Here is an 11,964-nt window from a genome sequence, read left to right on the forward strand (position 1 = left end):
GAGAGATAAATTAGAATTAGATTCTTTATCTGAATCTGAAGATAATGTTGAACTGTTAAAATTTATTTTATTTAGTGGTCTAACTGGATCAATTATAACTGGATTATCATCTTCTTGGGTTACCTCACAATTTGTCCCTTTAGATGTACATAAAGAAAAAATACAATTACTTCTTATTGAAGTTCTAATCGTTCTGGCTGTTGGGTTTTTGTTATAACCACCATTTTGTCGAAAAATACTAAAAAGATTTTCTAACTTATCCTGATTTAAACGATTAGTGATTAAAAATACAATATTATTAGAGTAGTATACATTTGTATGTTCTGCGCACTTTTGACTGCGGAGATTGCAAATTTTTAAGGGGGATTTTTCCCCTCAAACTTTTTTTTTCTCCGCTCTACCAGACTGCGGTGATTTTAAAATTTTTAGGTGGATTTTCCCCCTCAAACATTTTTTTCTCCGCTGTACCAGTAAAAAAACACTGATTTTCAAAAACCATAATGTATGTTCTGCGCACTTTTGACTGCGGAGATTGTAAAATTTTATGGGGGATTTTCCCCCTCAAACTTTTTTTTTCTCCGCTGTACCAGTAAAACACACTGATTCTCAAAAACCATAATGTATGTTCTGCGCACTTTTGACTGCGGAGATTTTTAAAATTTGAGGTATAGTTTCCGCCTTTAACCAATTATTTTTTCCCCTGTTACACATAAAGTTTAAACAATGTATACACACTTCAACACTATTTATTTCCCTTGTAAGTTAAACATTCAGGTTACACAATAATTTCATTTTTTTTTTAATAAATTATAGATAAAAGTCGTTTTATTGAATTCATTTCAGTTCAGACAGTTCAGTTAATATTCAACCATCGTTCAATCAGGTTCTGTTAGTTTTAATCAAGTTTAATTCATTTAAGTTTTTTTTATTTTTTTTTTATAAAAAATGAATTTTCAACAAATTAACAACAGTTTTTGTTCACTTGTTTCGTTAGTACGAAACAATGCATATCCTACATATCCAGAATTCACTACATTTATATCAAGATTGAAAACATTCAATTATTTCCGTTGACTTCATCTCAAGATAAATACTCATTAGCTGAAAGCGGTTTTTATATATTTAGGGAAAAAAGATATTGTTGAATGTTTTTGCTGCGGTATTATATTGCATCATTGGGAAAAAGAAGATAATCCATGGATTGAACATTCAAGATGGAATCCGAAATGTGTTTTTGTATTATTATCAAAAGGAAATCAGTTTGTTGAAAATGTAGTAAAAAAATATGGTAAGATTATCGATATTTGTGATTGTGATTGTGGATCAAGGTCATATGATACTGTTGTTTAGTTCATTTAACTTTCTATATTTCAATAAAAAAAAATCTGAATTTAATAAACTTAAATGTGTTAATAACTTATTAATACCTCGTGAACGTATAGCCTGGTGGGATAACGCGTCTAATTTAAATTTAATATGTTAATGATTTTTAAAAAATGTTTCAGGTTCTATCGAATTAGGTAGGTAGGTAAGTATAATAACTCTTTACTGTTTATCCAACTAGACACTATACGTTCACATTTTTTTTTCTTTTTTTTCTTTTGTAACCTTACATTTGTTTAGTATATAACATGTATGGATAAACAAAACTTGTTAGTTTGAGCTAAGCTGTCTAGTGATCATATTCATATTTCTAGAAAAAAATACTGTTTACTGTTTTTTTTTATTTTATCAATATGAATCCATCAATCGTTGTATCAAAATCTGTGTTCGATATTCGTCCTTTTAGTAAGAAAAGTGTAACCGTTGGACTTCTAGTTAATAAGCAAATTTCAATTATTATATTATTAGAATGTAAATTAACTAAAAAAGTTGTAACGTTAGATCTTGATCAGTGGTGTAAGTTAATGTGCGAAAACAATTTTAATACAATTATCGAAAATTTGCATACTCGTTGTAAACGTGTTAAGATAGCTGATAATTTTTTCTACTCTGTTAATGTAAACCAATCAACTATAGTTTTATATTCTAATGATAATTATATAACATTATCTCATATTGATCTTCATCGTTTGAAACAATTACAACATTGTATTGACTTGTATATTGTTGAAAAACAGAAAAAATTGGAATCATACCAAAAAACGTTTGATACAGCTTATACGTTAATTAAGTCTGACGTAAATGGGTTACCATCATCTTGTCAACGAAACGAATTTACAAATCAATATATTCAAAATTATGATTTCAGCTACAGCAATATACAAAGTGAAGATTGTTCATTTATGTACGAGTTATTACAATTTCATTTTAATTCATTATCGAACATGATATTACAAGATTTAGTGATGTAATATAAAAAAAGTTTCTTAATTTATTTTAATTTATCGTTCTTGTAAAAAAAAAAAAATGTGAAATTAATACCACTTGTATACTAACTTTCAATATTTTTATTTTTATTTTTTTTTGTTTTTATTTTTATTTTTATTTTTATTTTAACCTATAAATGAATTATTATTATTTTTTTTTTATCTAAATAATAAAAAATAAATATAAATATAAAAAATTTTTTTTTTTTATTAAATAAAATTATTCCAACACCATATCCTATTACATACATTTTATAAGTTTATTTTTTTTGGTTTGTGTCTGATTAGCTTCTTGGCGGGATGTCGCATCATTTTGTCGAAAACAGATTGAATGAGCGTCACCATTTCTTTGGCTGTAGTTAAATCATCCGGATGCTGTCCTGTTAAAGATATTTTGAGTGAGCATTCAGCATGCTTCCATCTAAAAAAGTTAGGTTAGGTTAAATTAATTTTATTATAAATATTTCACTTTAGTTAAATATATATACTATTATTATTATTATTATTATTACCCATCTTGCAGAGCAACTTTATCAATTTTAGCACATTTATAATGTGCTATAGTCCAGTAATCTACAGCCGTATTGTCTACAGGTGTCTTAACCGTTAATGAACAATCATCCTTTTTTATATTCAAGGTGTTCTCTGCATCGGTTGGTATAGTTGGATCTGTTATTAATTCTAATATTTTGTCTGTATAACAAATAGCAGTGCTCTATAAAATAATAATTAAATTATATTTTTTTACTTTTTCGTAATATGTCATAAATTTATATAACTCACCTTTTTCGTCTTTTTCGATACTGGTTTCTTCTCCGGTTTTACAGCTAACCTTTTCGATGTACCTTTTTTTTGAGATGTTGTTGCAATATTATCCTATAATTAAAATAGACGATAAGCTGATGACGGTTTACAAAATAAATTTTTCATAAAATATTTAATGTCTTTTAATTAAAATAATTATATATTATATTATAATAAAAAAAAAAAAATAAAAAATAAATGTTTTTTTTTTACTTACTTCGGAAAATACAACCGACTCCTCGTCATCGCTTTTAAATGAGTAGCAGGACATTTTTTCAAAATTAAATTAATTTTATTAAAAAAAAAAGTCTAGATTGTAAATCTGTTGAAGTAAACTGAATATACTGTATCGATGAGTCTCTTATATATATAACCACTTCTACTCCTCCTCTTAAGTCTAAAATAATCAGTTCAGCTAAAACACTAACTAGAATAAAATTTGAAAGGTACGTCTTTTCAATTCGAAAAAATAGAATGTAATAACAAGTGCAATTTGTATCTAAAAGAATGTAATTGACTTCTACATTTCAATGTCAGATTTGAAAGGTTATATACAATTTAGCAAGGTACGTAAATTTAGCAAGGTAAGATTAAAATTAAATAATTGGTTATAGTAAACATGAAATAGAAACGTACGTATATTTTGGAGACTACGCCGCCCAAATAGTTTAATATAAAAGCGGTTGTGGTAGTATTAAGAATTAGACATACAGCTAGTTCGTATGTAGAAATCCTGCATATTACATTACTTCATTCCTGTTGCCCTAAGCTGATATTAGTTGGTTAGATTTAGAATAATGAATATTAATATATTAAATAATTGGATTACGAACATAGTTTAAATAATCGTTTATATATATATATATATACACATATATTTTAAAGATTAAAAAATATGTATTTAAATAATTGGTTATAGTAAAATATGAAATAGAAACGTATAGTCGAATTTTCTGTTTATCATGACACATACGTATATTTTGGGGGCTACACCCAAATAGTTTAATATAAAATGGGTTGTGGTAGTATTAAGAATTAGACATACAGCTAGTTCAGTAAAAACACTATGTAGAAATCCGACATATTACATTACTTCTTCATTCCTGTTGCCCTGTGCTGATATTAGTTGGTTAGATTTAGAATAATGAATATTAATATATTAATAATTGGATTACGAACATAGTTTTAATAATCGTTTATATATATTATTTTAAAGATTAAAAAATATGTATTTAAATAATTGGTTATAGTAAAATATGAAATAGAAACGTATAGTCGAATTTCCTGTTTACCATGACACGTACGTATATTTTTGGGGGACTACTCCCAAATAGTTTAATATAAAATGGGTTGTGGTAGTATTAAGAATTAGACAAAGTTAAGCTTCACTCACGCATAGACCGATGACATTGTTCTATACTTAACAATACATCGAGCTTGCTTTTATTATATTCAGTGAATAAATAACTTAAAATTCAAACTTCTTACACACGACAAAGTGGACTTCGTCGTTAAATCGTGCTGAACCATCTTCACCAAGACCGGTTCACTACAACTAGAAGCCAGTATATTTTTTTTTCAAGCATCTCCACGCTAACAGAAATGTAAGTACTATTACTTTACTACTATTAACTAGCTTTAAATTAAATATTTACTATTATAATTTTCCACTATAAAAAATGATTCCATTTAATAATGGTATTTTACATAATTTACACCACAAATAGGTTCATTTAAATACATAATATGTAATTTGTATCAAAAATATAACATGTATTTACGTTACATAAATAAATAAATTTTAGTTTTTTTTTTTTTTTACACCACGTTAAAAAAAACGAAATGAAATATGTAATTTGTACCAGCCCTAAAATTGAGTATAGTACGAAACATTTTGAATAGTTCAAAAAGATTAGTGTGTAGTACAACATTTAAAAGTATGTCATTTATTATAGTAATAATAATATGTTTAATTTTATATCTTCACATTTTTTTTTTCCAAACCACATATACACAGATACATCGTAAACAATATTTTGTGTTGTTACGTCTTATACACTTAATTTTAGTTATTATTATTTTTTGTTATAATCAGCTTAGTTATAGTAAATGTACGGTATGTACACGGAATATATTCTGTGGTATATCTATTATATAAAAATAAGTCCGGTTTTCCTCCCTGACGCTATAACTCCAGAACGCACGAACCGATTTCCACGGTTTTGCATTCGTTGGAAAGGTCTTGGGCTCCGTGAGGTTTATAGCAAAGAAAATTCTGGAAAATTCAGGAAAAATTCAACAGAAAAGTGGGGAAATCGTTTTTCACATACAGCGCCATCTATTATACATAGCATGTACTTCAAACCAATAGCAACGGTGCGTGATAAAGTGTGTGACAGATAGTCATTATTCTCTGCTCAGTTAATTTCATTTAAGCTCAGTGTAAATTATGTGGATCGTGCATTTGAAGTTAAATTCAACACTCTGTCCATAGTCCAAAATGCCTAGAGAACGACGTGCGAACATCGGCCGCCGCACAAGACATGCAAGCCAGCAACAAGTCTATTCAAGGAACTTAAGAGAAGAAAGACAAAATATCACACGAAGATCATTGGCATCATACAATCGCTTGGCATTCCAATATGATCCCACTGCGAACTACAGTGATGATGAAAATTTGGATATTGGACGAATGACGACTATATGCCGATATTGCAATGCGGTAAAGTTCAAAAGAAACGGTTGGATTGTGCTGCGCAAGTGGAAAAGTCAAACTGGATCCATTACTTACACCACCACAGCCACTGAAAAAGTTTTGATGGAAGTGATCCCGATTCCAGCCATTTTCTTCAACACATCCTTGAATACAATAACTGCTTTCGCATGACTTCCTTTGGAGCTAATATCATTCGAGAAGGCGGCTTCATGCCGACTTGCAAGGTAAAAGATACAACACACATAACCACACATAATTGCAACACATAACAACTTCATATACACACCACACACTACCCATCACACGATTTACAATGTATTCATGAACAAATTTTAATGATTATTTGCAATTAGATACAAGGTCAAATATATCATTTGCATGGTTCAATGGTGCCAACACCAGATGAACCGCATCAATTTCTGCAAATATATTTCATTTCGTCGATGGTGGATCAGCTGAACGTGCGGTGCAATATACAGGGAGCACAACAGTTAAAGAGACGAATTATTGAACAGTTGCAAGCATTTTTTCACGCTAATAATGCTGTGGTTAATATGTTCAAAACAGCATTGGAACGAATGCCATCGGATACGCACAAATTTGTCATAAGAGCGGATTGTACTCCAACAGGTGAACATGTGCGAAGATTCAATGCACCCACCGTTAATGATGTTGCTGCAATTATTGTTGGCGATCCAACTAAATCACGAGACATTGTCGTTCAGCGAAGAAGCAATATCATGCATCGTGTAAACGAGACACATCGTTTGTACGATGCGTTACAATATCCAATCATTTATTGGCAAGGGCAAGACGGATACGACATCACGTTGAAGATGGTCGATCCAATTACAGGTACAATATTCACACTAATTATTTCCATTATTACTTTTATTGGTTTCCATTAACAATTCATTTAATTTTGCATTTTCAGGAGTATCAACGAATAATAAAAATCTAAGCGCAATGAATTACTATGCGTATCGTATGATGATTCGTACACATGAGGAGAATGTCATTCTGAAGTGCGGTCGGCTATTCCAGCAATTCGCTGTCGACATGTATGTCAAAGTCGAGACCGAACGTTTAGCGTTCATCAGATTCAATCAGCCAAAGCTACGATCTGAGGACTATATACACTTGCGTGATGCTATTCATTCAGATGGTGATGTTCAGAATATTGGACGACTGACGATTCTCCCATCAACTTATATCGGAAGCCCACGCCACATGCACGAATACGCTCAAGACGCTATGACGTACGTGCGAAATTATGGAACTCCGGATTTATTTATTACGGTCACATGCAATCCGAAGTGGACGGAAATTGAACGCGAGTTGGAACCGGGTCAAAAACCGCAAGATCGCCATGACATAATCGCCAGAGTATTTCAGCAAAAACTCAAGGTTATGATGGATGTGCTTACTAAGTATCGAGTTTTTGGTGACACACGTTGTTATATGTACTCGGTGGAATGGCAGAAGCGTGGACTACCGCATGCTCATATCCTAATTTGGTTGCTGAACAAATTACATTCAAATGAAGTGGATGACATCATATCAGCTGAAATTCCTGATCCAGTCACTGATCCCCGTCTACACGACATTGTGACGACACAGATGGTGCATGGACCGTGCGGTGCATTAAATCCATTATCGCCTTGCATGGCTGATGGAAAGTGCACAAAACGATATCCGCGACCGTTAGTTGCTGAAACAGTCACAGGGAACGATGGATATCCAGTTTATCGTCGGCGTTCAAAAGAAGATAACGGTCGAACTATCAAAGTTAAAGTTCAAAATCAAGAGATTGAGATCGGAAATGAATTCATTGTACCATATTGCCCGCTGCTATCACGAATTTTCGAAACACATGCAAACGTTGAGAGTTGTCATTCGGCCAAATCAATCAAATATTTGTGCAAGTACGTCACAAAAGGCAGCGACATGGCTGTGTTTGGTATTGCGTCGGAAAATGTGAATGACGAAATCAGCAACTTCCAAATGGGCAGATACGTCAGTACTAATGAAGCACTGTGGCGATTATTGTCATTTCAAATTCATGAAAGATATCCCACAGTTGTACATTTAGCAGTGCATTTGGAAAATGGCCAAAGAGTTTACTTCACTGAGGCTAATGCGGCACAACGAGCTGAGAGACCACCATCGACAACATTGACTAGCTTCTTTGCAATGTGTGAAGCAGATCCATTCGCAGCGACGCTGATGTACGTTGAAATGCCCAAGTATTACACTTGGAATCAATCAACAAAGAAATTCCAACGTCGCAAACAAGGAACCCCAGTTCCAGACTGGCCACAGGTGTTTTCAACTGATGCACTAGGTCGTATGTACACTGTTCATCCTAGAAACGATGAATGTTTTTATTTGCGACTGCTGTTAGTAAATGTACGTGGACCGAAATCATTTGCGCATTTGAAAACTGTGAATGGCCACCAATGCCAAACATATCGAGAAGCATGTCAACTATTGGGTTTGCTGGAGAACGATTCTCATTGGGATTTAACACTTGCAGATTCAGTTGTTTCATCAAATGCGTACCAAATACGAACGCTGTTCGCAATTATCATCACCACATGTTTTCCTTCACAACCAATTCAGTTATGGAACAAATACAAAGACGCCATATGTGAAGATATCTTGCATCGCTTGCGTATTCAAACGAATAATCCTGACATCCAAATAACCGATGAAATCTACAATGAAGGATTGATTCTGATTGAGGATCAATGCTTGACTATTGCAAACAAGCTACTGATTGAAGTAGGAATGATTGCGCCAAATCGATCGATGCACGATGCATTCAACCAAGAATTAAATCGACAGCTGCAATACAATGTTGATACATTGCAGGAATTCGTTAGAAATAATGTTCCGTTGCTGAATGAACAGCAAAAACAAGTATACAAAACATTAATGCAAGCGGTGGACAATAATACTGGTGGTCTATTCTTCCTGGATGCACCTGGAGGAACAGGGAAAACATTTGTCATTTCATTGATTTTGGCCACTATTCGATCAAGATGTGACATAGCTTTGGCGTTAGCATCATCTGGAATTGCGGCGACTCTTCTAGATGGCGGTCGTACTGCACATTCTGCGCTTAAGTTGCCACTCAATTTAAACACAATTGATACTCCAACGTGCAATATTTCCCGATCCAGTGCAATGGGAAAATTGTTAATGCAATGCAAGCTCATTGTTTGGGATGAGTGCACAATGGCACATAAGAAATCACTTGAAGCACTTAACTTCACACTGAAGGATCTTCGGAGAAATAACAACATCTTTGGCGGCTTGATGATATTGTTGGCAGGCGATTTCAGGCAGACGTTGCCAGTAGTTCCCCGTGGAACGCCTGCAGATGAATTGAATGCTTGCCTAAAGGCATCACCTTTATGGAATAACGTAAAAACATTATCGCTAACCGCTAATATGAGAGTTCAACTTCAAAATGATCAAAGTGCTGCACAATTTTCCAAACAATTGTTAGATCTTGGAAATGGAAAAGTCCCAGTTGATGCGACATCTGGATTAATTACTCTTACCAACGACTTTTGCCGATTTGTAGACACTCAATTAGTTCTTATTGAAAATGTTTTCCCAAACATTAGTGAGAATTATAAGAATTATGCTTGGTTAAGTCAACGAGCAATTCTTGCAGCAAAGAATAATGATGTCCACGCACTGAATTTCACCATTCAATCAAAAATTGCTGGCGATTTGGTGACATACAAATCCGTTGATTCAATAACAAATCCCGATGATGTAGTAAATTATCCAACGGAGTTTTTGAACTCTCTGGAGATACCAGGATTTCCACCACATAACTTGCAACTGAAAGTTGGTACAGTTATTTTGATACTGCGTAATTTGAATCCACCGCGACTTTGCAACGGTACTCGACTTTCGGTAAAGAGACTTATGCCGAATTTAATTGAGGCAACCATTATTAACGGAAAGTACGCAGGTGAAAATGTATGTATTCCTCGAATACCAATGATTCCGACTGATCTTCCGTTTGACTTCAAACGATTGCAATTCCCAGTTCGCCTTGCGTTCGCAATGACAATTAATAAGTCGCAAGGCCAATCGCTTAGTGTTTGCGGGATAAATTTGGAAAATCATTGTTTTTCACATGGACAGTTATACGTTGCGTGTTCACGAGTTGGGAAACCATCCGCTTTGTTTGTGTTAACGTCAGACCAAAAAACAAAAAATGTGGTTTACCAAAGAGCACTACAATGAAACAATTAAATAACACTTCATTTTAGTAGGTAATTGAAATGAATTTATTACTGTTGTGAAATGAAATAAATATTTCCTTTTCAAATATATAACAAAAAAATTTTTTTTCTTTATCTTTTAATCACCAAACGAAATGTTACATAAAACGAATCTGGTGGCGAAACGGAGTTCGCCGGGTCTGCTAGTATATATATATATATAAACAAAAAATAGTTACTAGCTTTTTCTTACAGAGTTTAGTTGATATAAATAATTATAAATTATGTTTTATTTTTTTAAAAAAAAAAAATAGTATAATATACTTAACAAGAATTTACTTATTTAATATATATATTATAGAGTTTGTTTTACTTATTTATAATTAAAGTATGATTGATTTTATATATTTTATGAATATTGCTAAACAAAAATTTACTTATTTAATATATATATAGAGTTTGTTTTACATTTATTTATAATTAAAGTATGATTGATTTTATATATTTTATGAATTATTGCTAAACAAAAATTTACTTATATATATATATATATATATATATATATATACATTTTATTATAATTATAATTTTAATAATGTGAACAATGTTACAAATTATAATTTTAGTAAGTACAGATTAGATAATGCCCCTTTTTTAAATTTTATTTGGTGTGAATTATAAACTTGAAAAGTGGTACAAATTATTTTTTTTAGATGTGGTGTAAATGAGATATAGTTTTTACATTACCTTTTTATATTTAAAATAAAAAAAAACGAATAAATATTTACCTATAATTTCAGAATTATAAAATGGAATCTCCTCAAATCGTTTACCTCCGATCTTTGATTGAAGAATTACATTTGAAAGTTTTAGAAAACCAAAAAGTGTTGATCAAGATGAAGAAAGAAAAAAAAATGACATAAGAGCTTTAAATAAAAAAAATTAATAATTTATATAAAAAAAAAATAATAGATCTAGTTGAAATAGATAGGTTAAGAATGAAAAAAGAAACGTTTTAGATGAGTTTAATTTTCTTATTATATTGGTGAAAAATGTAATAGACGTATACGTTATCGTTCCACAATTTTAATAATCAACTAGAAGATTTAATAAATAAATAAATTTGTTTAAATAAATCTATTTTTTTAACCTGATTTATATTATTTCTTTAATCTATTTTCCATTTTTCTTTTTTTTTATACACCTACTTTCATAGAAGTATTACTTTGTTCATAATAGCTTTTCCAAAACAAAAAAAAAAAATGTTTTTTTTAGAAAATGGATTTACTTAACCATATCTTAATTGAAATTCATCGATTGGATGAAGAAATCGATGATAATGATGAGAAGGAAGTACAAAGTAAACATGAACAAAGAAAAACTATAATTTTAATCAAAAGAAAAATTAAAATATTAAGATATGAAAAATACTTAGCTAAAACACTTTTACAAGATATAAAAAAAATAAAAATCTTAAAAGAAAATATAATAAATTTGAGAAATGAAATATTACTTGTTAATAAATATTATGATTTGTATGGTTATGTTAGATTTCGAAAACAGACGTTAGCTTATCATCTGCATAGCGATTATTGTACATTATTGGATGATCTAAATTTATTAACAGAATCTTTTTGTTTGAATCTAAAATGATTTTTTTTTTTTAAAAAAAACTAAGTACTCATTGTTTATTTAAGAATTTTATTATATTATTTTTTTAAAAAAATGTAAAACAAAAAAAAAAACATACATTTATATATATATATAAATTTAATGTGTTTTTTAGATTCTGAACGATGTGATGAATGTATTGATTTTACAATGGTGT

At 30.9% G+C, this 11,964-nt stretch overlaps 2 protein-coding genes and 1 long non-coding RNA gene across 3 annotated transcripts; 1 reads left to right on the forward strand and 2 right to left on the reverse strand.

Annotated features, from left to right (window-relative positions):
* Window positions 1-2,621: 2,621 nt before the first annotated feature.
* Window positions 2,622-4,011, reverse strand: LOC126555235 (uncharacterized). Its single transcript, XM_050210185.1, has 4 exons — window positions 3,391-4,011; window positions 3,153-3,245; window positions 2,882-3,084; window positions 2,622-2,790 (listed from the first exon to the last, which is right to left on the reverse strand). The coding sequence occupies exons 1-4, from the start codon at window positions 3,442-3,444 to the stop codon at window positions 2,622-2,624; spliced, it is 519 nt and encodes a 172-aa protein (XP_050066142.1). The 5' UTR covers window positions 3,445-4,011.
* Window positions 4,012-5,526: 1,515 nt separating this feature from the next.
* On the reverse strand, window positions 5,527-8,722 carry LOC126555232 (uncharacterized). The gene is made up of 2 exons (XR_007606777.1): window positions 8,666-8,722; window positions 5,527-5,747 (listed from the first exon to the last, which is right to left on the reverse strand). It is a non-coding gene; the product is annotated as an uncharacterized LOC126555232 (long non-coding RNA).
* Window positions 5,994-10,222, forward strand: LOC126555231 (uncharacterized). The gene is made up of 3 exons (XM_050210183.1): window positions 5,994-6,113; window positions 6,243-6,744; window positions 6,824-10,222. Exons 1-3 carry the CDS (start codon window positions 6,057-6,059, stop codon window positions 10,156-10,158), a joined length of 3,894 nt encoding a protein of 1,297 aa, XP_050066140.1. The 5' UTR covers window positions 5,994-6,056; the 3' UTR covers window positions 10,159-10,222.
* Window positions 10,223-11,964: the final 1,742 nt, after the last annotated feature.

This window comes from Aphis gossypii, unplaced genomic scaffold (assembly GCF_020184175.1).
Source record: "Aphis gossypii isolate Hap1 unplaced genomic scaffold, ASM2018417v2 Contig00758, whole genome shotgun sequence".
Lineage (NCBI taxonomy): Eukaryota > Metazoa > Arthropoda > Insecta > Hemiptera > Aphididae > Aphis > Aphis gossypii.

Excerpts from the sequence above, each read along its gene's own strand:
- LOC126555235 (XM_050210185.1), bottom strand. The coding sequence starts at position 3,444 with ATGTCCTGCTACTCATTTAAAAGCGATGACGAGGAGTCGGTTGTATTT. Across the intron at positions 3,246-3,390 it reads AGTCGGTTGTATTTTCCGAA|GATAATATTGCAACAACATC; the intron begins GTAAGTAAAAAA and ends TTTTAATTATAG. Across the intron at positions 3,085-3,152 it reads TATCGAAAAAGACGAAAAAG|AGCACTGCTATTTGTTATAC; the intron begins GTGAGTTATATA and ends ATTATTTTATAG.
- LOC126555231 (XM_050210183.1), top strand. The coding sequence starts at position 6,057 with ATGACTTCCTTTGGAGCTAATATCATTCGAGAAGGCGGCTTCATGCCG. Across the intron at positions 6,114-6,242 it reads GCTTCATGCCGACTTGCAAG|ATACAAGGTCAAATATATCA; the intron begins GTAAAAGATACA and ends ATTTGCAATTAG. Across the intron at positions 6,745-6,823 it reads GATGGTCGATCCAATTACAG|GAGTATCAACGAATAATAAA; the intron begins GTACAATATTCA and ends TTGCATTTTCAG.